Source organism: Schistocerca serialis, chromosome 4 (assembly GCF_023864345.2).
Source record: "Schistocerca serialis cubense isolate TAMUIC-IGC-003099 chromosome 4, iqSchSeri2.2, whole genome shotgun sequence".
Taxonomy (NCBI): domain Eukaryota; kingdom Metazoa; phylum Arthropoda; class Insecta; order Orthoptera; family Acrididae; genus Schistocerca; species Schistocerca serialis.
In genome coordinates, this window is record NC_064641.1 from 233,411,388 (window position 1) to 233,438,658 (window position 27,271).

At 38.4% G+C, this 27,271-nt stretch overlaps 1 protein-coding gene across 1 annotated transcript in view; it reads left to right on the top strand.

Moving 5' to 3' along the window:
• Positions 1-7,051, top strand: part of LOC126473932 (UDP-glycosyltransferase UGT5-like) — an 85,108-nt gene extending 78,057 nt beyond the window's left edge. The window contains exon 7 of the mRNA XM_050101290.1: positions 5,042-7,051. Within this exon, the coding sequence (XP_049957247.1) occupies positions 5,042-5,318 (277 nt within the window). The 3' untranslated portion in view covers positions 5,319-7,051. The remainder of the gene's footprint in view (positions 1-5,041) is intronic.
• Positions 7,052-27,271: the final 20,220 nt, after the last annotated feature.

Consider the following 27,271-nt stretch of genomic DNA (forward strand, 5'->3'; position numbering starts at 1 on the left):
TACCAGTGTACTGAAAATCTTCTTCTTCTTCTTGCATTACGGCCTCTGTAGGACTACGGGTAACCCCTTCGTGGACTGCAATCTCCTCTTCTTCTCCCAGAACCTCTTCATTCTTTCTCTTCTTCTCTCCCGCTCTTCTTCCGAAATTTTCAGTGTCCGTTTCTCCTGTTGGCTCCACTGGTGACACTCTAATCTTTTCTGAATTCTTCTCTGTCATTGATCTCCGGCATATTGGTCGGTGTATATTTGTTCGTGCAATTTTCCATTCCTTCGACCTTGATCCCCAATTCCAACCAGTCCTTCCGAAGTTCAACAACCCACTTGGTTCCTGTCTTTCCCCTTCTTCTCCCTGTTGTTTCCCACACTCTCTTCGTCATTCTGTCCATACTCATCCTAACTACATATCCAGCAAACCTTGCCCTTTTGAGTCTGATTTCCCCGGATATTGTTCTCATGTTCCGGTACAGTTCCTCCCTAGGTCTTCGCATCCACTTCTCTCCACCTCTTTTGGGACCTAGTATTTTTCTCAGTATTTTTCTCTCTTCTTTCTCTAGTTGTTCTGCCCCATTTCTTCCTAGTGTCATCGTTTCAGCAGCATATAATACTGCATTCCTCATCGTTGCCTTGTAGTGGCTTATCTTTGCCTCTGTGGATATATTCTTTTTATTGTATATCTCTCTAGTCATGCAGAAGGCTGACCTCATCTTCTTTATCCTCTCTTTTATTCCCACCTTGCTCCTGTTCCTTCTTGTTATAAATTCTCCCACGTATTTAAATTTGTCCACCATTTCCACAGTGCCTTCCGGTGTTCCCCAGTCTGCAGTGGTATTTAATATCTTTCTCTTGTTATAGGCTATCCTCAGTCCCACCTTTCTGGCTACCTTACTTAAGTTGTCGAGCTGTGTGTTTGCGTCTTCTTCCGTCTCACTTACAATTGTACTAGTGTACTGAAAATATCTTTTCCGTCCTACTTTCTAATTTAACAACATCGAAAAAATAATTGGAAGTAACTCTCTCAAACTAGAGGTATTATTAAACACGTTTTATTTGAAGGCGTTGTACTTTCGCCCATCATGATACTAAAATTTGTATCCTATTGTATAAGAAAGTGAACAAGATAATTTATCATTTATTTTTCAATAACCGTAATGATATTCCGGCATGCCTGGTCAGAATGAAGCATTTTACCGACTTGTAAACCGTTAAAATTTTTAGTTCGATTAGCACGGGATGTAATTTGGATGATAATTGTTGTTTAGCTATTACATTTGCAGATCTGAACAACAAAGCAGTTCTGATTATTATTATTATTATTATTATTTGGTGTTGCATTTCCCACAACTTTTCGCTGTCACTCATGCATCTTTCTATACTTTCCTTTTCTTTGCTCGTATGATTCTACGCAATTCATGATCACCGTTTAATCATGTAGTTTTTTGGCATTATTACCAGAATCACTTCTTGAAATGTATTAGCGATTCGTACATGTTCCATACTTCCCACCTTAAGTTCACGAACTACTAAACACGCTGGACATTACCAAGGGTTTTATTTTTCACGTACAGGCAGCAACAGCTTAGTCTTATGCCAATTTTGAAAACGTAGTTTCAAGTCTACTGCCACTCCCGTCCCTAACTTGAGACTTCTCACAGTTTTCAGTTCCCAAACATTCACTATGTTTCTCTTCGTTATCATCGTCATTACCACTTCGTCTTTTAGATTCATCGATTATTTTAACTCCTTTAGCAGTATTCTCAGTATACTAACTGCCAATGTTTAATCACGTTCCCGGTAATGTATTGCTCTTCAGGAATGACGAAATTTTGCTTTGTTTGAAGGATGAGAGGAAATTCCATAGTTCTTCCGCAGCCTGCACGCACTCAAATGAAAAATAATGTTAGTTGCCTCGCAAGCTCGCGAATAACGGATATCGGAACTTACGTTAGATTAAAGCAACAATGACAGCGTGAGATTGAAGATTCTGTGTGAAGTGTTTTGAAATGTTAAAACAAATAACGTCTCTTCCAAAATTATTGAGCAGGCTTGTTACGTTAAAATAGTGACAGTGTAATAAAACTTTCTATGTACAGATCTACAAATTTAAATTGAATGTTAAATTTTATATATCCAGTGAACGAAAAAGAAAAACATCCCTGGCTGGGATAGGTGATTTAAAGTCAGAGGATGGGATGATTTGAAAGAGAGGGGAGGGAAACCCCTATCATTCCCTGCAGTTTACACACAGCGACGGCCTGACAGCAGTAACCCGCAGTAAAGTGGTCGCTGATTTGACGCGTATTGCTGGCTGGATGGCTTCTTGACGAGCAGATATTCCCCGGTGTCACGTACTCTACTGGCCCCAATGCCATCAAAGCGTCAAGCATACCGCTAATGCTATCAGTCATTGACCAAGTGGTATGTTGGTGTACCGAGATGGGTGTGGTGGTGAAATGCTGCTCTGGCTATTTATAGCAAGCCGTGGGATTACGGTAATGAGCACTTGCACGGTCGTGTATCACAAGCCTGCATTGTGCGCAATCTCTGGGTAACAATGTGGAGCACTAAAATATATTATGAATTAGGATTTCAAAGCAAATGTTTCTATAGCCCATGTGTGGTGGAAAACTAAAGACCTGCTTTGGGCCAAATGGGGTTTCCAAGAAAATGTTTGTATAGCTCATGTGTGATGGATAATTAAGGACCTTCTTGTGGTGCTCTAAAGTAAGTAAGTTACTTGTGGGTTCACCCACATGAGACTAGGTGGTTATTGTTCACGGCTTGAAATAAAGGTGTAATCTAAACGGTAATCAGGAAGACAACAAATACTGTGCAAGGTTCGCAGAAAAATCTGATATATGTTCCGTTATGCTGCTAATAATTTAATAAATTAAACAGCAGCTACTGAAATTTGTTAGTAACAGAAAAAAGACACTTTTCGTCATTGTAATGTAATGGTTACCGACTACTTTGTACAAATGTAGAGCCCTCAATGGATGCAAAAGATGATTCTACTAGGAATAACGATGGAAGAGGTTTAATTACATCTTAGATTTAAATGAACCAAACAGAATACACGCAGAAGTGCATTCCGGAAAGTATTGCACATATAACTGTTAGTATCTACAAAGTAACCATCTTCATACATAATTTTGTGAGGAACTAATACGTAGAATCTGCACTCCATTTGCTATTTTAGATAGAGAAGTGAGCCAGTCAAAGTCTGCTACCATTTCGGCAAACATATTACAGGTGAGGCGAAAAGTGATTGCCTAAGTACTACACTGGTTGGTGAATAGAAAACTCTGCTGTGCCGGCCGATGTGACCGAGCGGTTCTAGGCGCTTCAGTCAGGAACCGTGCGACCGCTTCGGTCGCAGGTTCACATCCTGCCTCGGGCATGGATGTGTGTCATGTCCGTAGGTTAGTTAGGTTTAAGTAGTTCTAAGTTCTAGGGGACTGATGACCTCACATGTTAAGTCTCATAGTGCTCAGAGCCATTTGAGCCAAACTCTGCTGCACTATCATCAGTATACCATCTGTTCATGTTAAGCCCAGTTTGAAAGATACAAAATGAAACGGGCATGAATGCAGACTGCAGTGAAAATGACTTTGTCAAAATTAAGCTCAGTTCATACGCCTCAGGAAACTCTTCAGGTCCTGTCCGGTTAGACATCATGCGTGGCGTTGTCCGAGGCACTACTAACACTTGCGTTCTTGAGGCTGGGCGTTCTGGCTTGCCTAAAGAAGTATTGGGCGTAGCTTACTGAAGAACCGACTTCAGTTGGCAAGCTCAGCTACTTCTACAACTTCACCTTTCTAAGCAAAATTTTATTTAATTGACAAAAACATGGCTATTCTCCACCTAATATCCCCTACTAATTTTTGTTGGGGCACTATAAATTACAGAACTTTACATTCACTGGGGATCATACTTTCGTATACTTTCTTACATCTTTATCAATATGATTATGATAATATTACTTGTCTTACCTCAGTTTTCAGATTTCATTATGTGTACACATCAGCTCAATACTTTCTGAACATGCATAAAATTTATGTTTTCGTAACTGATTACAATGAAAGATTTGTAATGTCTATTTAATTCACTTGTTTTTACTAGTAAATATTTTTTTTGCTTCAACACCATTTTCATATCTTTAGATATTGATGCATCTACCATTCATGGATGTTTTCACTGTGCAATTTACTAACTTACCTCATATTTTATGCTATAATAATGAGTATGAAGCTGACCAAACTTTCTGAACAACTATATTAATTGTTATAAATGTGATTTAAATTAGAGTTTTGTGATTTTTCTTTAATTCACTCGATTTTCTAATAAGCAGCATTTTGTTTGTTTCTTTGTCATATTCTGTCGTTTCCCATAGGATGTAAACCCTGTTTCTGGATCTTTCCTAAGCCCAGTATCTTAACTAATCCTTTTATCATACAATGGTCGTTGTTAAACACTCACATTCCGGCTTAAGTATTAATAGATGCAAAAGTGAATTACTTACTAATATGACCCTTCTTTTGCAAATTATTTTTCGTAACACTTTGTTACCCTTAGGGTACCTTCCTCTGCTATCTAATTTCTGTATTTACTTTCTCATATTCTTATATAGCACCACAACTCAGTCATTTGAAGTTTTAGTCTTCTCTGTTTCAGTTAAGTATAATACAATGTAGGTGATATTTTCAAACTTCTTAATCTTAATGTGATTGCCAAGATGAGGGTTGTGATACTAAATGAGTCTCACATTCACAACGCTGTGACTGACACTTTGATTGTTGCTCGACATGGTTACGAGTGTTCCATTAATTCAGAGTGACCAACATGATTTATAGGAGTGCTATAGAAATGTTGTAAGTCTGGTGGTACTTTTCTAGTTCTACTTTTATGTGTTGTACTAGGTGTTGTGTGTATTCTGTTTAGGTAACCAACAGCAACAACTGTAAAAGTTATGACATTTTCTCTCTTTAAAAATGTTTCTGTCATAGTAAGCACGTGAAATTACACCCCTGTATTTACTGCTTAGCTATCGGGAGAACATGGAGCGCTTCTCAGCAGTGTACCGCGAGCACCAGGAGACGTCGCTGGACAGAGCCGTGTGGTGGATCGAGTACGTGATACGCCACAAGGGAGCTCCGCACATGCGTAGTGCAGCCCTCGACCTGAGCTGGTGGCAGCTGCTACTGCTCGACGTCATCGCGTTCGTTGTGGTGACTGCCAGCGTTGCTCTCTACGTCACCTACAAGGGAGTCAGCTACGTAGCGAGGACGCTAAGTCTCTCTCGAAAATTGAAAAGTTCGTGAGCCGTTCAGAGGTCATGATGGGATGACGACAATAAAATTCCACAGTTGTTTGCATAACAAAAGTGCAAAATCTATAAAACAGAAATAAAGATTTAATGGTCAAATCCATAATTCGCAACTGTGGGCACTTCGGTCTCATTACCAAGTGTCAAAATTATTACCAAGTGTCTCGCTGTGTAGGCAGTGATCCGCAGGTTGAACAGTTTTCAGTGGAATTGATTACAATTTTCGTGAATGTGTGAACATACTTGTGGATAAAGACAATCAGACCCATCCCCCGACTGTTCATTCTAAGTGTAAATACAGTCATGAGTTAGGGAGCATGTTGTTCTCAAGTGTATCAGTTATATGTTTCCGCAAGTACAACGAGAATTGCATGCAGTGTCTCCTTCCCCAATAACATATTATCTTCGATATTTTATTTTCTCTTAACACTACTCCCTCCCTTTACGGACTGCACTGGTCTTCTTATCTGGTCAAGGACATTCCTTGCTGATGCTGCTTAACGATGAAAATCTACTCAGGAACACACAGCTAAATTCAGCGAATATGAAAGGAGCTGAGGGTAACCTTGAACGGTGGGTGTTGTAGAGGACATATAAGTGACTGTACTGTATTGCATTGTACACAGTCCACGAAAATATTGTTTTGAGACTGTATTGAACACAAAATGTTTTCAGACTTTCGGGATGCAAGTGTTTCGAATCTCTGCCTGGTCATCCAGACTTGAACTTTTCGTAGTCGCTCGAAATATCTTAAGCTTAAGATTTACGCCGGGACTATTTCCTTGAAATGAGCAGGTCCAATTTGATTTTCCTTTGTTCCCCTACCCGTGTTTGTGCTCCGTGTCTGAAGACGTCTGAGGAACGTTAAACCATAATCTTCCTTTGTTCCTTTATTTAAAGATAGTCCCCTCAAGAGGAATACAGCCAGTTTCCTTCCCCTCATGTACCCAAGTGAACCAGCACGCTTCCTGTAAGTGTCTTGTAATCAACAGGAAGTTAATCCTTTTTCCAAAAAAACTCATTGCGTTACTGAAGATGCTACAATGAATCAGACTTGTTGATATACATTCAGACAGATTTAAACATTTATATTTTTACAGTTCACATCTTGTCCATGTTCTCGGCCATTACAAGAGGCCACAAACCTATGTGCCGACTACATGTGTATCTTTCTAATACAATTTGTATTATTAACACCAGCCCGTGAAAAGAGGTATAATGGTAGTAACCCCATGCTGAGAGACACATTGCGTGTATCTGATCCTCGTAGTAACTCTTCATATGGTCATTTCACCCACAACTTTTGTAATATTCTATTTCTTGAAATGGCTGTGAAGTTTTGTTATGTTATTCTTAGTCTTGAAATGTACTATGTTGATACCTCTATAAATATTATTCTTGCTGGATAACCTAACCGGAATCAACTTAATTTTAACATAAACTGAAGTACTTCCATATCTGCAACCCGCAACTGCCTACTTCTTCCGTGTAAGTAGTGTCTAATACAACTCCACTTTCATATCTATTTAAGTCTTAACGAAGTATGTACTGCGTTATTCTGCACCTCCTCCATGGAGCAAAAGTATTTTTGCAGCACTGTTGTGTGTTAGGCAGTCATATGAACACACTTTTGTTTTCAAACAGCACCTGTTTATGTTACTATGAAATCAATGCTGTATAACGGAAACGTATTTTTGAAAATTTATCCTGTTACTGTCGCCTAATAAAATATCTTTACACAAATGTGTTTTCTGAGATTTTCTTATTTATATTTGATAAAGTGTGACATGAAGGGAAAAGAATCCAGTGTATGAAATTGTAGAATTACCATCGGTCTTTAATTTCAAGCATTTTTTATGTAATCTTTCGATCAGTTAAGAGCAACTTTAGGTAAGACTTTAAATGACAAAAATAATTTTCACAGTTATAAGGTAGAGCAATGGTACAATAAAATGCTATAGTTTGAAGCTTTCCCGACGTTAGTAACTTTTTGACACGTTCTCTGGCAACGTGTCGCATTGTGTCGTAGAAATTGCACAATATCATCTTCCGACTGCACTGTTAAAAAGAATAAGAATTTGCATAGTTATGAAAATGAGCAATGCGGCTGCCAGGCTAAAAACTGCTTTACAGCTTTTCAGGCGTTTCGTAGGATGATATTGCGAAAAGTGATAAATATCGTCTTAGGGCAACGTACCTGTGTTAACAAATTGGCATAGAAACAATTTTTTTAGCCTAAAATGGATGTCACATAATATGAAGCACGAGTTAAGTGAAAAGTACGCATTTGTATGTGTCCCATATTGTGATATCAGCTACCACACACTTAGTCGGTGTCACTCGTTGCATACTCGTTTTGCTGTTCTGTGGATAAGAATGACAATGCTCTACATTAACAGGTATTAAGTTATATTTTAATATCATTACTGTTATTAGCGAAAGCCTCCATTGGAGAACGATAAGCAAGTAATTTTCAATCTGTCTTAGAGTTTTTATTTTCACAATATTTCTTGATTTTCTCCCCGAAGCGTTTTTTTCCTTTCTTCTGTCCACTTTGGTCAGTATGTTTTTGGTTGCATCTCTGAAATACACTTCGACTTATCAATTTTGCTTCTGAATGTATCCCTGTCTGATGTGTTTGCTACGTCAATTTTCGCTTTTGTCAAATCTGTTTTAACTTCAGTTATCCAATGTATTGATGCTTTAAGGGATGTCACGTAGTCCAATAGACGTTTAGTTAGTCTGTTTCCAGATAATCTGTCTACGTGTCCACAGAATTTCATTCGTCTGTTTCTGATGTCAGTTTCGATGTTTGATACTTTTTCTGTTGTCTCGATGGTTTGCAGTGTGTATCCATCTTGTGTGTAAAGTGGTCCCAGAATTTTTCTAATAATCTTCCTCTCTGCTTTCTTAATTGCTTGTAAATCTATTTTTCTATTCTGTGAGAGTATTTCACTTGCATATGTGACTCGGTTAGTTTAATGGGCTGTACTGGTCAATTTTAGTGCCTTTTGACAGGCATTTCTTGTCATAAAAGTATAAAATAAGTTCAGGCGCTTTCTTGATTTTCTGCAATGTATTTTGTCCTTTTTCAAGCCCTGTTGGTTCAATAATTTCAACGAGGTGCTTAAAGTGTCTGTTGATTTCACTATAATTTGTTTTAAGTTTCGGAATGTCTAACTTGTTGCTGTTGTTGTCTTCAGTCCTGAGACTGGTTTGATGCAGCTCTCCACGCTACTCTATCCTGTGCAAGCTTCCTCATCTCCCAGTACTTACTGTAACCTACATCCTTCTGAATCTGCTTAGTGTATTCATCTCGTGGTCTCCCTCTACGATTTTTACCCTCCACGCTGCCCTCCAATACTAAATTTGTGATCCCTTGATGCCTCAGAACATGTCCTACCATCCGGTCCCTTCTTCTTTTCAAGTTGTGCCACAAGCTCCTCTTCTCCCCAATTATATTCAATACTTCCTCATTAGTTTTGTGATCTACCCATCTAATCTTCAGCATTCTTCTGTAGCACAACATTTCGAAAGCTTCTATTCTCTTCTTGTCCAATCTACTTATCGTCCATGTTTCACTTCCATACATGGCTACACTCCATACAAATAGTTTCAGAAACGACTTCCTGGCACTTAAATCTATACTCCATGTTAACAAATTTCTCTTCTTCAGAAACGCTTTCCTTGCCATTGCCAGTCTACATTTTACATCCTCTCTACTTCGACCATCATCAATTATTTTGCTCCCCAAATAGCAAAACTCCTTTACTACTTTAAGTGTCTCATTTCCTAATCTAATTCCCTCAGCATCACCCGACTTAATTCGACTACATTCCATTATCCTCCTTTTGCTTTTGTTGATGTTCATCTTATATCCTCCTTTCAAGACATTGGCCATTCCGTTCAACTGTTCTTCCAAGTCCTTTGCTATCTCTGACAGAATTACAATGTCATCGGCGAACCTCAACGTTTTTATTTCTTCTCCATGGACTTCAATACCTACTCCGAATTTTTCTTTTGTTTCCTTTACTGCTTGGTCAATATACAGATTGAATAACATCGGGGATAGGCTACATCCCTGTCTCACTCCCTTCCCAACCACTGCTTCCCTTTCATAACCCTCGACTCTTATAACTGCCATCTGCTTTCTGTACAAATTGTAAATAGCCTTTCGCTCTCTGTGTTTTATCCCTGCCACCTTCATAATTTGAAACAGAGTAGTATTCCAGTCAACACTGTCAAAAGCTCCCTCCAAGTCCACAAATGCTAGAAATGTAGGTTTGCCTTTCCTTAATCTATTTTCTAAGATAAGTCGTAGGGTCAGTATTGGCCTCACGTGTTCCAACAGTTCTGCGGAATCCAAACTCATCTTCGCCGAGGTCGGCTTCTACCAGTTTTTCCATTCGTCTGTAAAGAATTCGCGTTAGTATTTTGCAGCTGTGACTTATTAAAATGACAGTTCGGTAATTTTCACATCTGTCAACACCTGCTTTCTTTGGGATCGAAATTATTATATTCTTCTTGAAGTCTGAGTGTATTTCGCCTGTCTCACACATCTTGCTCACCAGATGGTAGAGGTTTGTCAGGACTGGCTGTCCCAAAGCCGTCAGTAGTTCTAATGAAATGTTGTCTACTCCCGGGGCCTTGTTTCGACTCAGGTCTTTCAGTGCTCTGCCATACTCTTCACGCAGTATCGTATCTTCCATTTCATCTTCTTCTACATCCTCTTCCATTTCCATAATATTGTCCTCAAGTACATCGCCCTTGTATAGACCCTCTATATACTCCTTCCACCTTTCTGCTTTCCCTTCTTTGCTTAGAACTGGGTTTCCATCTGAGCTCTTGATATTCATACAAGTGGCTCTCTTTTCTCCCAAGGTCTCTTTAATTTTCCTGTAGGCAGTATCTAACTTATCTCTAGTGAGATAAGCCTCAAAATCGTTACATTTGTTCTCTAGCCATCCCTGCTTAGCCATTTTGCACTTCCTGTCGATATCATTTTTGAGACGTCTAACTTAGAGCGCATTTATTCGGTCTTCTCAAAGCAGGACAACCTTCTCTACACATTCTTTGAGGGTCTCGACTTGTTTTACTGCTGTTTCTCCACTGTCGTGACTTCTTCCTAGTTTGACTGACTTCCAAAAATTTTGTTTTCTTTTTTCCATTTCCCATTCTTTCATTACTTCATCTAAAATTATGTTGAATAATAGTGGCGAGATCCCGTTACCTTTGCTTACTCCTGTTTTAACTAAGTATGGTTCCTAAATTTCATCTATGAATTTAATTTTTGATTTGGTTTCTGACAGTGTTTGTTCCATGAGTTTTTGAGTTTTGGTGTCTAGTTCGCGTTCTTCTGGAATACTAGATAGAGATTGTGTATCTATATAATCGTATGCTTTTTAAAAATCAACATATGTGCAGACTATTGGTTTTGGACCTGATTGCTTTAATTTTTAAAATAGTTTCAAGATTAACGATATATTCTCGGCATGATCTGTTAGGGCGAAAGCCTGCTTGGTAACCTGAAATTGTATGTTCCAACTGTTTTTGTGCTGTCTTTACAAGACACACGGATAAAGCTTTGTAAGTGACCACCAAAAGTGAAATGCCTCTGTAGTTGTTTACATCTGATCTCTGTCCCTTTTTGTGCAATGAGTGAATTAGTGCACAGTTCCAATCCTCTGGAATTTTTTCTGTCGGCCAAATTTCTTGGATGATTTGAGTGATCTCTTTTAAGGAATTTGGACCAAGGTTCTTCAGTAGTTCAGCTGCAATTCCATCATCTCTCGATAACTTATTTTTTCTGAGCTCTTTAATGTGACTATAAATTTCTTCTTGAGTTGGCGGTAGTGAAGTTCCATTCGTGTGTTCTGGTTTGTAAGTTATGGAATATCGTAATGGGTTGTTAGCAAATTAGAAGTTGTGAGAAATATTTGGTTAATTCTTGACAGTTTTCTTCGTTAGTTAGTGCCAATTTTCCATATTGTTTACTGAAACAGAGATTTCGTGGATTGTATCTTTTGATTTAATTTGCAAACGTTTAGTAAAAGTTGTGTGTTTTGCGGTTCCTAAAGTCCTCTTCAACTGAGTTTAGTTGTTCATTATGATATATTTTTGTAGGTTGTCTAAGCATTTTAGTTGTTTATTTTCTGACTTCGAAATGTTTCTCTTGTGTGGTTCTGATTTGTCACAATTATAGTTGAAGAAGGCTCGTTGTCTCTCTTCAATTATATTATCACAGGTTGAATTCCACCATGGGTGCACGGAATATTTCTTTCATGGGATCAGTTCTCTGGCTTTCTGTATAATTTTCGTTTGGAAATCTCTCGAGTTGTTTGTAGGTTGTTTTTCTCATACTTCTGTAACTTTCGATTCTTAGATTTTTTCAAATCAAATTTGGGAATTAGTGGTGTTTTCCTTCGGAATTTCCTTTCTAGTGTGAATTTAATTTTTACTCTGGTAAGATAGTGATCAAAATCTATAACTGCCCTCTGCAAACTTCAGAGTCACGTAATTTTTTTTTAAACATAGGAGACCGCTACATGGTCTATTTGAAACTCACCTAGCTGAAGGATCGGGGATCGCCAAGTTTTCTGCTTCTCAGGGTTCTTTCAAAATGGTATTGATATGATTTTGAGATTGTTTTGTTGGCACAACTCGATGAGCCTGACACTGTTGCTCGTGAATTTGTGTACAGCGTAATTGCCGACTGTCTTTTTTTTTTATATTTCCGCTCTTTGCCCATTTGTACGTTGAAGTCACCGAGAAGAATTTTTACGTCCTCCTTAGGAATTTTGGACATTTCAGTATCTAGTCTTTCTCAAAACTTTTCTGACTTTTCAGATTCTTTTTCGTTATCAATGTTAGCAGATGCGTGAACATTAACAAATCTATATGTTTTGTTGGTGTGCTTAATTCGCACGGTCATTAGTCTGTTGATGATTTGATTTACATCTGTAACAGAGTCAAGGATGTCCTTATTCTCAATAAAGGCCATACCGAATAACGCACCTCCTTTGCATATTTTCTTGTCTGTTTTGTTTCTAAAGATAGGGTAGTTGTGGTAGTCTGTTGTTTCCGAATCGGTGAATCAAGTCTCTTGAAGTACGAGGACCTGAATTTTCTGTCTGTCGAGTTCTGTAGTGAGATTCGGTAATTTGCCGGTCTGAATAACTGTTTGGATAATAAAAGTTCCAATATATGTATGTGAGACTTTCGTCGAAATTTACCAGAGAACTCTGACTTCCTCTGTCGTACGAACTCAAGCACCCCAGATTCCGACAGCTTGGTTGTAGTCACAGGGCAAGTGGATTGAACACCTGGACTTAACGTTAATATTACTTGCACGAATCATTTTGCTAGTAATTAGATTCCAGCTAAAGCTGGTTGGGTAGAAACAGGAACTGTTGGTTCCTGGAGCCCAGTGTTCAGCCGCACGTCACCTGGTGAACAGGCGCTGGTCCGTGCACCGGTAGTTACCACACAGACGTGTCTGGACTTTTAAATATGTTGTATCTTGTTTATAAACCTTGAGTCTTCCGCCAGTACCACAGTTCCGATGATCTTCATTTCCGCTTTCACTGCCGTTGAGGTCTTTCCCGTTATCCTGGCAAGGAACCCTTACCAAGTACTATCATCAGGGAGGTGAACCAAGGTTTTTTCACGAGCTGTTACTCCTCCCTCTCCTTCTTTTTCAACCTGGCTTGGGACCGGCTTAGGTAGAGATATTAAATTATATAATTATTAATTTATAATAATTCAATTGTATAAATTATTATTTCAATTTAGATTTAATTTATATCGTCCAATTCTATTATTTCAATATACTTCCGGCTCAAGTTAACGTACGTTAATTTAGACTTCTACTAATCCTTTGTCACATGCAATTGTAAACTGTGTATACAGCTTGCGACACCAGTGGGCTAAGCCTCTTCAGTTATCTGCGCCATGACTGCAAGCATAATTTACCGGCATTGGCCCATCGTATGGCTCAAGTAATGTCATTGTCTACCTTTCAGTTTCATCACGTACTGTATTTTCTGGCTCTACCATCCTTTTTGCTAAAAATTTTATGTTTCTTAAGCCAATTTATTAAGAAAGGTATATTGCTCTACGATGATATTTAATCATTTCAGATGTCACAGTTTTAGTGATTTTTTTTTGTTGCACTGTTGCTACATATAAATATGCACATACTATTTGACTCGTATCTTTCGATACGAAGAAGTCTGTATTTGTTTGAAAATGGTAACAAAATAAAACATTAAAAATCTTGCCATTGCATATATATAAATTTGACAATTTCTTGTTGATGGATAAGTATTATTTAATTACAATTCATTTATTATTCAGTTTTTGTGATTTTTACGTTAACCTTTAGTGAAGAATGATTCATTTGACAACGTCACGAAATTCTATTCTGGCGAACGGATTACATTACTTCACCCAAACGACTTTTCACTAAAACTAAACATAGTTTTCGAAACGCATCACAAAGCATTTGCATACTAAAGAGTAACGAGAACAGTCTCAAGAGCTGACAGCATGGTTTCTACAAACATCTCCATAACAAACAATGCCTGTCTCCTATAGTTCCTGAGATCATAACCAATGGACACTAGGTATCCCAACATAGTGACAAACAGAAAGGTAAGTGACTTTAGCTGCATATGACAAAAGGCTAGATCCTTTATGTTCATCAGACTTATTAACGAGTGTGTATTTCATTGATGAGACGTACGTCAAACAAAAGTCGTGAGGAGTACACGTTTATAGTTTGACGATGGGGTGTCTTATGAAAATACTTGGTTCCCAAGAAATGTATAGTGAAATACTGCTGACTACTTTATTGTGCTTAAAAATATAACATTCTGTGACTATCGAATTAATGAGTGACGTCTTGGTTAATTTTATCATACTAGTAATTGGGAAGTAAAGAAAGACAATTACATAGATAAACTAATTTCAGTACTTTATTCTATCAGTAATATACTGCGAATGCATTGTCTGTCTGCTTAACAGATTGTTTGTACATTGGATAATACTTTAGTGGATGACGTCTATAACACGTAAAAGTAACAAGAAGTGCTGTCTTTATAAATACAAATAAGAGTATAAATGGAGATACAACGTTTGTATCACTCACCAGAGAGTTACTAAAAAGTTCTTAAAAACTTGCTATGATGAACGTTCAGCGCCTGTCTGAATGAAATGCGTTAATATTATAAGTGAGGAGCACGGGCTGTGTTTCACAGATAATGTTTCAGTGTATTAGATACATGATGTCCCTTGCGATAAGAAAAACAGTTTAAGCGTTATGAACAGAGAATTATTAAGATTTTTCGTATTTATTATATTGTCCAGATAGCTAAATAATTCATTAAACACGGCTGAGCGTTTCAAGTGTTTCCATGGAAAATACATTATTTGTGCAACAGGTATCAGAAGTACTCCAGAGTACTTTCTGTAGCCTTGCTAGTTGAAATTACAGAAAAGTCGTCACCGTACTGATACATTACCACGGCAAACCTTAACATCGAATTCTGTCTACTTTTTAAACTTAGTTTGCTTTTGAACCGTGTTCTGTGGATGACTGTCAGCTGCCTGGCATACACAAACTTCCTACGATCTAACGAAGAATCATTTGTGCGTACTGGAAGAACTGCTTGACAAAGCCTACCAATTACGAATTTGAAACTAAGGATACCCTGTTCGTCTGGTATTGAAGCAGCTACCTCTGTTATTGCTAAGAAACAACAATTGAATAGCAAACCCTCAAGAGTCCAGATAGGTAATACTAAGCTTCATTACAATTTTTTTCAGCATAGTATGATAGCTTTTGTTGTTTGGATTCCACTATTAAAAATTTTAGCTCATGAGGGACGACTGATTTGTATAATCTGATTGCTGTGTTGCTGTACGTAAACAGAATAGCACACGAAAATGGAGTGTGCACTGAAGGACCATAAATTATCTTTAATTACTTTCCATGGGATGCAGGAGCAAAAGTGCTAGGCTCTTCTCCACGTTTCCACCACAGTGCGCCGTTCCGATTCCGTTGACATAGCGATCGTCAAGTTTTGTAATACACAGATATATCGATAAATCCATAAATAGAAATATCGGGATTGGAAGGATATACAACACAACACAACGAATTAGAAATAGAGTACCACTGTAAAACCATTAATCAATTCCAACTCTCTCTAGTTCTAGTGTAGAATAATCTATCGGACAATCACAAACAATAAAAATTTTAAAAAGAGTCCGGTGTCGTATTTTCTATGTCCTTAACTGCAACTCCAGAACAAAGTTGTCAATGGAAGAGTTAAAATGTGGTTGTCATATACATATGTAAGAGCTGCAAATACATTCAGACCTAGAGATACAACGCTCGCAGACGACACGTGATTTCCAAAAACGTGATGGATTAGGTACCGCTGACTGTTAGCCATTATCACTTGTTACTTTATTTGCAGGAAAGGAGGAACATCCATGGCGAATTATTAACACTACCGAACAACAGAGCACAATAAGCTAACGCATTTCCGGAAGTACGAAACCTATTACGAAGGTTACTTAACAGTAACAGTGTCCTACTAAACAGAAAAAAAAGAACACAAACAGAAGTTGTGGCTTCAAAATTCGATAGGACACTAACTGTTTCATGGTATGGCAAGGTTCAGACAAAGGACCTTTAAAAAGACAAGCAAAAAAGAAGAGGAATATTCATGTATAAATATAGTACAACCAAAGATACAAGTTCGTATACAGTGATTTATTATTGTTCTTATCTTTTCTTTCCACTACGCCAGAGAGGATAAATAACTGAATACATACATATAACACTTTCTTGCTACTTTGTTGGCTGGGGAGCATGTTTGTGTGGTCTTCAGTCTAGAGAGTGGTTTGATGCAGCCCTCCATGATACTCTATCCCGCGCAAGTTTCTTCATCTCCCAGTACTTACTGCAACCTACATTCTTCTGAATCTGCTTAGTGTATTCATCTCTTGGTCTCCATATTTGATTTTTACCCTCCACGCTGCCCTCCAGTACTAAACTGGTGATCCCTTGAAGCCTCAGAACATGTCCTAACAACCGATCTCTTCTTCTAGTCAAGTTGTGGCACAAATTCTTCTTCTTCCCAATTCTATTCAGTACCTCCTCATTAGGTACGTCATCTACCCATCTAATCTTCAGTATTCTTCTGTAACACCACATTTCGAAAGCTTCTATTCTCTTCTTATCTAAACTGTTTACTGTTCATTTTCCACTTCCATACGTGGCTACATCCATACAAATACTTTCAGAAAAGAGTTCCTGACACTTAAATCTATACTCGATGTTAACGAATTCCTCTTCTTCAAAAACGCTTTCCTTGCCTTTGCCAGTCTACATTTTATGAACTCTCTACTTCGACCATCATCAGTTATTTTGATCCCCAAATAGCAAAAGTCATCTGCTGCTCTAACTATCTCATTTCCTAATCTAACTCCCTCAGCATCACCTGATTTAATTGGACTACATTCTATTGTTCTCTTTGTTGATGTTCATCTTATATCCTCCTTTCAAGACACTGTCCATTCCGTTCAGCTGCTCTTCCAGGTCCTTTGCTGTCTGCGACAGAATTACAATGTCAGCGGAAAACATCAACGTTTTTATTTCTTCTCCACGGATTTTAATTCCTACTCCAAATTTTCTTTTTTTTTTCACTGCTTGCTTAATATAAAGATTGAATAACATTTGGGACATGCTGCAACCCTGTCTCATTCCCTTCCCAACCAATGCTTGCCTTTCATGCCCCTCAACTCGTATCACTGTCTTCTGGTTTCTGTACAATCAAAGAATACTTTTATTTTTCATTAACAATATTTCTTATTTTATTAGCATGAAACCGGTCAAAGAAATGACTCTTGAAGAGTTTAACACTGGTCTAGAGGGGGTCGATGCAGGTTCTGTGAAAGAAATGGGTATGAAAAAATGTGGATAAGAGTACGAATGTCAAAACTTTCGGTCTGGCATTTAATTTTAATCTTGTTGTAAGTGGTAAATGAGCATATCTTGATCAGATTTGAACATGGCTTGTAACAAACAAAATTCCTTGTGGAAAGTACGAATAACGTCGCGGGGTGAACTATCATTTTTCCGGAACGTCGATAAGAGAACGAATGTCAAGATCTCCGGTTCCAGTCAAGGTCTGGCATTTAATTTTAATCTTGCTGGCAGTGGTAAATGAGCATATCTTGATTAGATTTGAACACGGCTTGCAAGAAACAAAATTCGTTGTGGAAAGTATGGATAACGTTGTGGGGTGAGCTATCATTTTTCCGGAATACAAGGTTAATTGCTTCCCAATGGTTTTGTTACTGACTATGAAGAAACCCTATCGGTAATGCAGCTAATTCCTGATTTCATTTAAACACGTCATTTCTAATGCAACGCACATAGCTCATTACAAAACGAACATTTGTACGTAGCACACTGGAATATGAATTATGATTATGTGAGGCAGAAAGGTATATGTCAGATCCATCGAAGGCGAAAGTTTTTAGTTCTCAACTGTTGCTTCAAGATGTGGGATAACAATATAACAGGGCCAGCCTCAGTTATTTAGACGCCCTAGAAAACAAATGCATTTGGAGTCACCCTTTTTCCCCGTCAAGACCTCATTCTTACCTCGCCTCTAAGAAAACAATGCCAGGTATCATTATTACGTTATTAAGATCTAAGGCATAAAAATTATAGGACATCACAAATTTAATTACTAAAATAATGTGAAATGTAATTATAAACACCAAGAGTAACATCGCAATTGAAAATTTATTGTGTGTTAATATTATGGGAGGTAAAACAACAACATTTCTTTTCTGTACTTTTGTGAAATCAAAACAGTATTAAATGCATTGTAATAGTAGTTGCTGTGGCGGACTATCAGTACAATGCATTTCATATAAGAAACAATAATGTTATCAAGGGTCCTTCAGCTACCACAACAGCTTTCAGCCGTTGTATCTACGCCAGTTTTTAAATACGTGTCTCAGTTTCCGATAATAGTTTCTTCGCAAAATACAAATTTTATGTTTTGTGAAATACAAATTGGAGATACTCGATGCTTAAAATCAAAGTGCAGCTACTCACAGAGTTTGGCTGTAATTGTTGCACGGCGGAGAAACTTCAAAAATGGTTCAAATGGCTCTGAGCACTATGAGACTTAACTTCTGAGGTCATCAGTCGCCTAGAACTTAGAACTACTTAAACCTAACTAATCTAAGGACATCACACACATCCATGCCCGAGGCAGGATTCGAATCTGAGACCGTAGCGGTCGCGCGGTTCCAGACTGTAGCGCCTAGAACCGCTCGGCTACTCCGGCCGGCGGGAGAAACTTCCTAGACGTACTAATGCGTTAATGTAGAACCGAGTTATGCTGGGAAAAAAAAATTGTACCAATTTTGGTCATCAGGTGTCAATCTATTGCTGTGAATGGAAGAAAGATATATAGAAATGTTTTCATATCTAATGAATTAGGAATGGGACGTGTGCAGAAAAGGTCAAACAAGTGAGAAAGGCATAATGTTGATTTTGTTATTAACAGTCACTTACAAAATATGCTGATTATGAGCACCGGAGATGTTGGTGAGATGCTGCATCTGCCATACTGGCCTTCAGATCAAATGCTGTTTATTTTTCGAACACAACCTACGACCAGCTTAGAGACAGAAGTGATGACACTTTCTGCAGGACCCGGCCATTATTTTTGCAGGACAATGCTCAAGCACATACAGTGCAAGCTGTTACTGATTTGTTTGACTGATGGGGCTGCTAAGAGCTATACCAACTACTGCTCTCCCCTGACTTAAGCCCTCGTGAGTTCAACTCGATTTCTAAACTGAAGGAAACACTTCTGGGCATTCGATTCAGAACCGCTACAAATTCGTCGGGCCACAGACGGCGCCGCTCGAACTGTCATCACAACTGGCACTGCTAAGAGTATCCCACGACTTTCACATCGCTGGCAACCGCTTATACACATCACTGATGACTACTTTGAAGTTCAGTAACTCTTTGACACGTATCTGTTTTGTACGAGATGTAAATAAATAGTTGCCACTACTGAAGTTCCAACCTTGGTATAAAACACTATTATAAATACACCTTGTAGCTTTTCAAGTTCTTTTGGAAATACTAATGAATGGCGTTACAGGTACGTGATATCTGAGTAGAGTAACAGTAACGATTTTATTAAATGTGCATCAGCAAAGAAAACAACTAACAATTATAGCGGCAAGAAACATCAGCTGTTCCGGTTTTTTGAATTTAAGCTCGAAATTTGGCACCCCTTACATCTCCGTTCCCTAGAAAGCTTCTGGGTTCGCTTGTATGGTGGATCCAGCGCTCCAATAAAGTAAAAGTCGGATGACGCTGGTATAGACTGACGTGATAAAAGTGATGGGATACCTCCTAATTTCGTGACGAACCTCTTTTTACCCGACATAGTGCAGTAAATCGACGGGGCGTCCATAACTGTGACAGTGTTGACAATGCAGGATTTTGTGCACTAACTGACCTCTAGATTATGTCCCATAAAAATTCGATGGGTGTCCAGATTGTTCTTCAGACCTTCTAACACCAACACTAATTCTGTAAATATTTTGTACTGATTAATTCTGTTTAATGTTAAGTATGTACACTACCGGCCATTAAAATTGCTACACCACGAAGATGACGTGTTACAGACGCGAAATTTAACCGACAGGAAGCAGATGCTGTGATATGCAAATGATTAGCTTTTCAGAGCATTTACACAAGCAGCAGTTGACCGGCGTTGCCTGGTGAAACGTCTTGTGATGCCTCGTGTATGGAGGAGAAATGCGTACCATCACGTTTCCGATTTTGATAAAGGTCGGATTGTAGCCTATCGCGATTTCGGTTTATCGTATCGCGACATTGCTGGTCTCGTCGGTCGAGATCCAATTACTGTTAGCAGAATAAGGAATCGGTGGGTTCAGGGGGGTAATACGGAACGCCATGCTGGATCCCAACGGCTTCGTATCACTAGCAGTCGAGATGACAGACATCTTATCCGCATGGCTGTAACGAATCGTGCAGCCACGTCTCGATCCCTGAGTCAACAGATGGCGACATTTGCAATACAACAGCCATCTGCACGAACGGTTCGACGACGTTTGTAGAAGTATGGACTTTCAGTTCGGAGACCATGGCTGCAGCTACCCTTGACGTTGCATCTCAGACAGGAGCGCCTGTTGTAGTGTAATAAATATTTAATGTATTGAATTGGCTGTGAGAAAGCTAAGTGGCAAAGACGTTATCTGAGAGACTCTATGATAATTATATCGTTGACTCGGAATATTACTCTCTCTGTGGTTTATTCGTAACTAAAGGTAACTAGAGTTTTCTGTTCGCTACTTTTGATTTTATGTGGAGAATTGTACAAGAGACACAATAAACCGTTATTATTTCATGAGAACAAAGGTGAGCGTCAGGAACTTTATTAGTATTTTTGGAAGTATTGAAATAACAGAATTGTTTCAGATTGAATGCGACGTGTACGGGAAGAGACGTGGACAACAGCACTCAAACCTGCAATCTTATGTATGAATAGTTGCTAAAAATATCCAGCCGTCTGTCCCAAGACTCTTCAAACGCGCAACAAACAGTAATTCTTTCAACAGCACTACCAGAGACAATTTTATCACGTTATTACGATCTTTTACCGCGAGCATAATACATCGACAACAGACAAATAAAAAATAGACAAACACATAAAAGAATCTACCACACTGCGATGGTGTACTCAGCGTCGAATCTGGGTGCACGAATGGCGAAACGTCATTTTTTCGGATGAGTCCAGGTTCTGTTTACAGCATCATGATGGTCGCATACGTGTTTTTTGCGACATCGCGGTGAGCGCACATTGGAAGCGTGTATTCGTCATCGCCATACTGGCGTATCACCCGGCGTGATGGTATGGGGTGCCATTGGTTACACGTCTCCGTCACCTTTTATTCGCATTGAGGTTACATTTCAGACGTGTCACGACCCGTGGCTCTACCCTTCATTCGATCCTTGCGAAACCCTATATTTCAGCAGGATAATGCACGACCGCATGTTGCATGTCCTGTACGGGCCTTTCTGGATACAGAAAATGTTCGACTGCTGCCCTGCTCAGCACATTCTCCAGATCTCTCACCAATTGAAAGCGTCTGGTCAATAGTGGCCGACCAACTGGCTCGTCACAATGCGCCGGTCACTACTCTTGATGAACTGTGGTATCTTGTTGAAACTGCATGGGCAACTGTACCTGTACACGCCATCCAAGTTCTGTTTGACTCAATGCCCAGGCGTATTAAGGCCGTTATTACGGCCAGAGGTGGTTGTTCTGGGTACTGAGTTCTCAGGATCTATGCACCCTAATTGCGTGAAAATGTTATCACATGTCAGTTCCACTATAATATATTTGTCCAAAGAATACCCGTTTATCATCTGCATTTCTTCTTGGTGTAGCAATCTTGATGGGCGGTAGTGTATTTTTTTTACTATGTAATATCTTTCACCTATTGTAATGAAGTGAAAAGTTGTGTAAAATATTTTCTCTTTACCATTTAAATTCTTTGTATTAAATTGAGGAAAATGTTATATAATCATGTGGCTTTTGTGTTGAAATGTTAATGTATTTAAATATTAAGATTATTTAAAAGATGTTTGTGTACAGCTATGTACAAGCTGGTTCATATCTAGGGACTTGCATTGTATAAAATGAAAAGCAACAGTACTTCCCATTTGTAATGGAAGTGAGTTGATGCGCGCCAAAAAGTGGTTGGCGCGGGCTAAAAGGTGGATGTGGCGCTCGGTCTGGGCGTCAAGTGAGAGAGCACAGTCAGTTGGCAGCTAGCTACCGGAAAATCTGGTCTGAGCAGCTAGTGAGTGAACAGCGCAAGTGCCGAGTGAGGCATTCGGTACCTGGATTAATATGAAAAGGCCGCGGATGTGTGTTCGACTCTCAAATGGTGCTCTATTATTGGAAAATGCTCTGAAGTTGGTAATTTCAGCGCTAAGAAGAAAATAATAGAGTAAATTACATCCAGAGGAAAGACGAGGTAGCCACTATGTACTCGCCACCAATGTTGCGCCATCACTTCAGCAAATCTAAGAAGTCAGATTTATGTCAAAGTATGGACCAGTAGATTTAAGTATTGTTTAATTTGCAATAATAACGCAAATTATGTTAAGCTGGGGTGTCCGACCCTTGTACTGGTTCCTCTCATCACACCTCTTAGGATCCATTCCACATAATTTCTAATATCCGACTACCCTGTATGTGAAAAACGATTGAAAATAAATGATGGTTGGTGTTGCTTAATTTTGAATGGAACAAGATGTATAGAAATATTGTGGATTTCATTGAAATCAAGGGAGGTAGCCAGGATTTAATTTGTGAAACCTCCATAGTATTTGATTGGTTTTAATTCAAAGCATCTGTGCTGCAAAGATTAACTGCATTTAATTCCGTCACTGAAAATTACTGGTTGTGCTAATAACAAAAGGAATCTCGTTGTTTTGAGGTTAGTTAGAGTAAACTGCATTTAAAGTCATACTTAAGGACCTGCATAAAAGATCACTGACATTAACTGTTTAAAAGGTCCTGCAAGGTGAGTAAAATTAGTTAAATAATAATACCAAACTTTGCATCTCACAATTTGTCTCAGAAAAGTGTGTTTAGTTTGCTTTATGGTATTGGACAGTTTACGAGTCCTCACTTTTCTGTTGCTTAATATGAGAAAACATTCTTGAACAATGACTTTACTAATTGCATTTTGAAGAAATTCTATAATTTTGTGTGCTTTGTGTAGTAAAATTTGGAAAGACAGTTTGAGGGCCTCCACCTAAGTTTTTGCCTATGAAAGATAAAGTTACCGTAATTGCCCTTATCCATAAAAATAGAAACAATATTACTTCTCAATGAGTGTAAAAATCCTATTGCGGGTGACTTTTAAATATATTTGTACTATTTGGAAAGTACTGTTGAAATAGGACTAAGTCCATGTCCAATTTCTGGTTTAGTACTGACTTCATAACTTTTGATGATCACATAATTCATATATAACAAAGTAATTTCTGTTGAGAAGAAACAAGCCGTTAGCGGTATCTCTGAGAACTTGCATATACTATTTATAGCTGCTAGCATCACTCTACCACTTGTCTGGTTATGCTAGAATTTATTACACCTCTCTGGGAAAGAAGTAACGGTAGCTTTCCTTTACCAAAATTCAGTACAGATTTTTTAAAAGTAATGTTTCATATTACTATGCCTAATTAAGCTTGCGACCGTATTTTATTTCATTTAAGTAAACTTGGTTACTTAAGCAGTTTTCCAAATTTCAATCTTTAGCTTTCTGGTTTCTACTGTTACATTAAATTCAGGTTCGATAATCCAAATCCATTAGGTAACTCACGGTCAGTTTATTTCAATCCTCCAAGAGGGTAACATTTACTGCAACTAACGCCATATTTGGTAATACACGTTGTGCCTGTATAAGAAACGGCGCAGTATAGTGTCGTATTTGGCTTTTCCCGCTGCAGTACAGTCTGTTGGGCAGTAAGTGTTATATTTGGCATGCCTGTGACGGGACTAAAATCTTATCGTCACTAGGTAAACTGCATAATGATATAACAAACGTTATAGTAGTGTTATAACCTGTTGTCAGCAATTGTGGTCCGGTAAAGCATAGCATTGCCATCCATAAAAATTACATCTTTGTTGGGCAACATGAAGTACATGAATGACTGTAAATGGTCTCTTAGTAGCCAAACTGAACTATTCCCAGTCAATAATTGGTTCAGCTGGACTAGAGGACCCAATCCGTTCCATATAAACACAGCGCACACGATTATGGTGCCACCGCCACGTTAAACAGTGCCTTGTTGATGATTCGCGCCCATTGCTTCGCGCGCTCTGCCCCACACTCAAATCCTACCATCAGCTTTTACCAACTGAAATAGGGGCTCATTTGGCCAGGCCACGGTTTCCAGTCGTCTAGGATCCAACCTATATGGTCAGGACACTCGCTTCGGTCGCCTGCTGCCATAGCCTATTAACACCAAATTTCGGCGCACTGTCCTAACGGATACGTTCGTCGTACGTCGCACATTGATTTCTACAGTTATTTAACTCAGTGTTGCTTGCCTGTTAGCGCTCACTGATAACTCTATGCAAACGCCGCCGATCCTTGTCGTTAATTGAAGGCCGTCGGCCACTGCGTCGTCTACGGTGAGAGGAAATGCCTGATATTTGTGCAGTACAGTGCAGCGAACAGTGATAAAATGCGTGACGTTACAATGCGTCTCTTGCAGTTCCATCACACGAAACTAGCAGAGTAAGAACTCTAAACTCTGAAACAAGAAATACCCTGTAAATTTATGTACGCAAATTGACTAAATAAAACTCCAAACCTTGAAATACACACACACGAATGCAACATTCCACTATAAGAGTAAAAATGAGATGTGAACTGAACTTTACCTAAACTGACCCTGATATTGGTTTTCACATACAAAGCCTGACTGAATGATTTTACTGTGTCCTGACTGTAATATCAAAGTGGTCCTAACAAATTTTGCGAGTTAACTAGTGGACACGGAAACTCAGTACTTCTCGAAAGTGATGAATGTGAACTAGCTAAAGAAAAGAAACTATGCCCAAGTGCAATGCAAGGAAAGGCATCTATGTGAACTGTGTCGAAATGTTTTCATGTTTTTTTGGTCTACTTATCGTCGGGACATGTTTGCAAAGCTACGTAAGTAATCATAAATTACGGAGGAAATTAATTCAAAATTGTATACAGATAATAGTTTATTCATTTGTACTAAAATCCGGTACGAGGATGGCTGCTTCTTAAAAACCGACACAGCAAAGCTGAGAGCGAGGTACGAATTTATCTATTGTAAATGTCTCTGATTTCAAGTGAACAGGTTCCTTTTTATGCTTAATTGGGAATGCTGGTGCGAGATAGCTCATGCTGTAGCTAGGAAGATCTCTTTAAGAGTTGATGCGAATAAGTAGATTAATACAAAAAGTTTAGCACCTGCAGTTCTTACTAATTTCCGCTATTTTTGAAATATCGATTGGTACTGTGGATTTGGTCAGCCTGAGGATCCGATTTGTTTCCTTTAAAGTAAAGGTAGAGGATCTGTTGGCCCACTCAAATGTAACTGAGTGTGAGCATTCTTTTGATTTGACAGTTGATAGCGGTTTGGGATTGTTATAGCACGATGGCGTCTCGAGGTGTGTAAGCGATTATTGTATTTGATATAACAGTTTCTAGCAATGAGAAAATTAGGAAACTTTATGATGAAAGATTACAGAAAGCAGCGAATAGTGGTATAGCTGTGATCTTCCGTAGATGTGATAGTAATATGGAACCGTATTAGGAGACTGCATGTGTCTGTGCTGTAATTTGGTGATTGTGACGAATGACCGTTATCAATCTTAAGTTCATCATTGGGATTCGCGAACTGTCAACGCCTGAAGAGTCGTAGCTTTGTCTATGAATTGTCCTAAGATAAGTGTTAAGTGGTCGTTACACTTAGGGTTTTTGTTTTATTTCTGTTGTCCTTTCGATTTCGTTAGAGGGGATTAAATTGATTTGCTGTCACTCGGTCACTACCTTTTGCAAAATGTGTAAAATGCAGAACTCAATTAACAAACTAAAGTATAAACACAAAGGAGACCCCTAGAAGTCTAAAACAGAAATCAGTATTCTTAATTCAACGTATAAGTTTTACGGAATTTTAGAATGATATTTTTCGAGTTCTTTTCGTCGTAAAGTGACACACTACAAAGTAATTTGTGTGGCTTCTTTAATTACGACTACTATACTCGCATGGAGAAAATTGAATATCTTGGGAGATATCAGAACAAGATCCCTTACGATAATTAATATTGAATGAGGGAATAAATTGAATTTTCTCATTTTCTTCCTAATACATACTCAGCGGTCATAGATATTATTGGTTTTAGTAAACTGAAATAGGGAAATATACTATTAACACCGCTGATATAAACAAAAGACAAAGAGAAAATTTTCATTCGCAGAAGTTGAGAATTTCTACGAAGCTTCTTAATATTATATTATTAAAAGTAATCTATTGACCACAGGAAGACAGCGGTTCTAACAAGATATAGAGTCTAAAGGAAAATATTTTAAAATTCTTTGTTTATTAACAACAGAGATGAATAACTTACGAAGTGGTCATCGAAATTCGACTAGGTACTCTGAATATAGACTAATAAAAGGAAGATGTTTCTTAAAGTTGTACATGTATTTTTGTAGTGACAAAAACCTGTGTAGGTTTTGCAATGAATTATTGATACTTGGTAGATGTTACAGAATTTTTTACTTGGTTTAATCATTCGCCACGTAGACGGAGTTGCAGGGATGTGTTTGATTCCGTAGTGACAATTTTATTGAATATTAATAAGCTTAACGAACTCTGAAAGTGCAGTTACAACAAAAAGAATAACTAGAGAAAAATAGATGATGTGTCCTCAGCTAAACCCATACCAGAAACTACAAATTATTCTACTGCGTACTGGAATCAGAAGTATATCAGGTCTCTTGGCCACATTATTTATCAAAGAATTTTTTGCTGATTTACGTGGTGCGTCTTATTATGGTTGAGTGCAGTGTAGGTATTGTTCAGTAACACCGTCGTTAACATCAAGGTACGGTACTACATAAATCGTATTAAATGAAAGTCGAACTTATAAATGTCACTCAATAGACAGGGTAGGTGGACACAATACATATGTTAACCACATCATACATTAAGCATGAGAAAATGTATTCTACTAAATACGGTGTGGTAACTCACGATTAAGAAATAAAACTTTAGTGAGGAGAACGTGGTAGCAGCTGAATTTACTG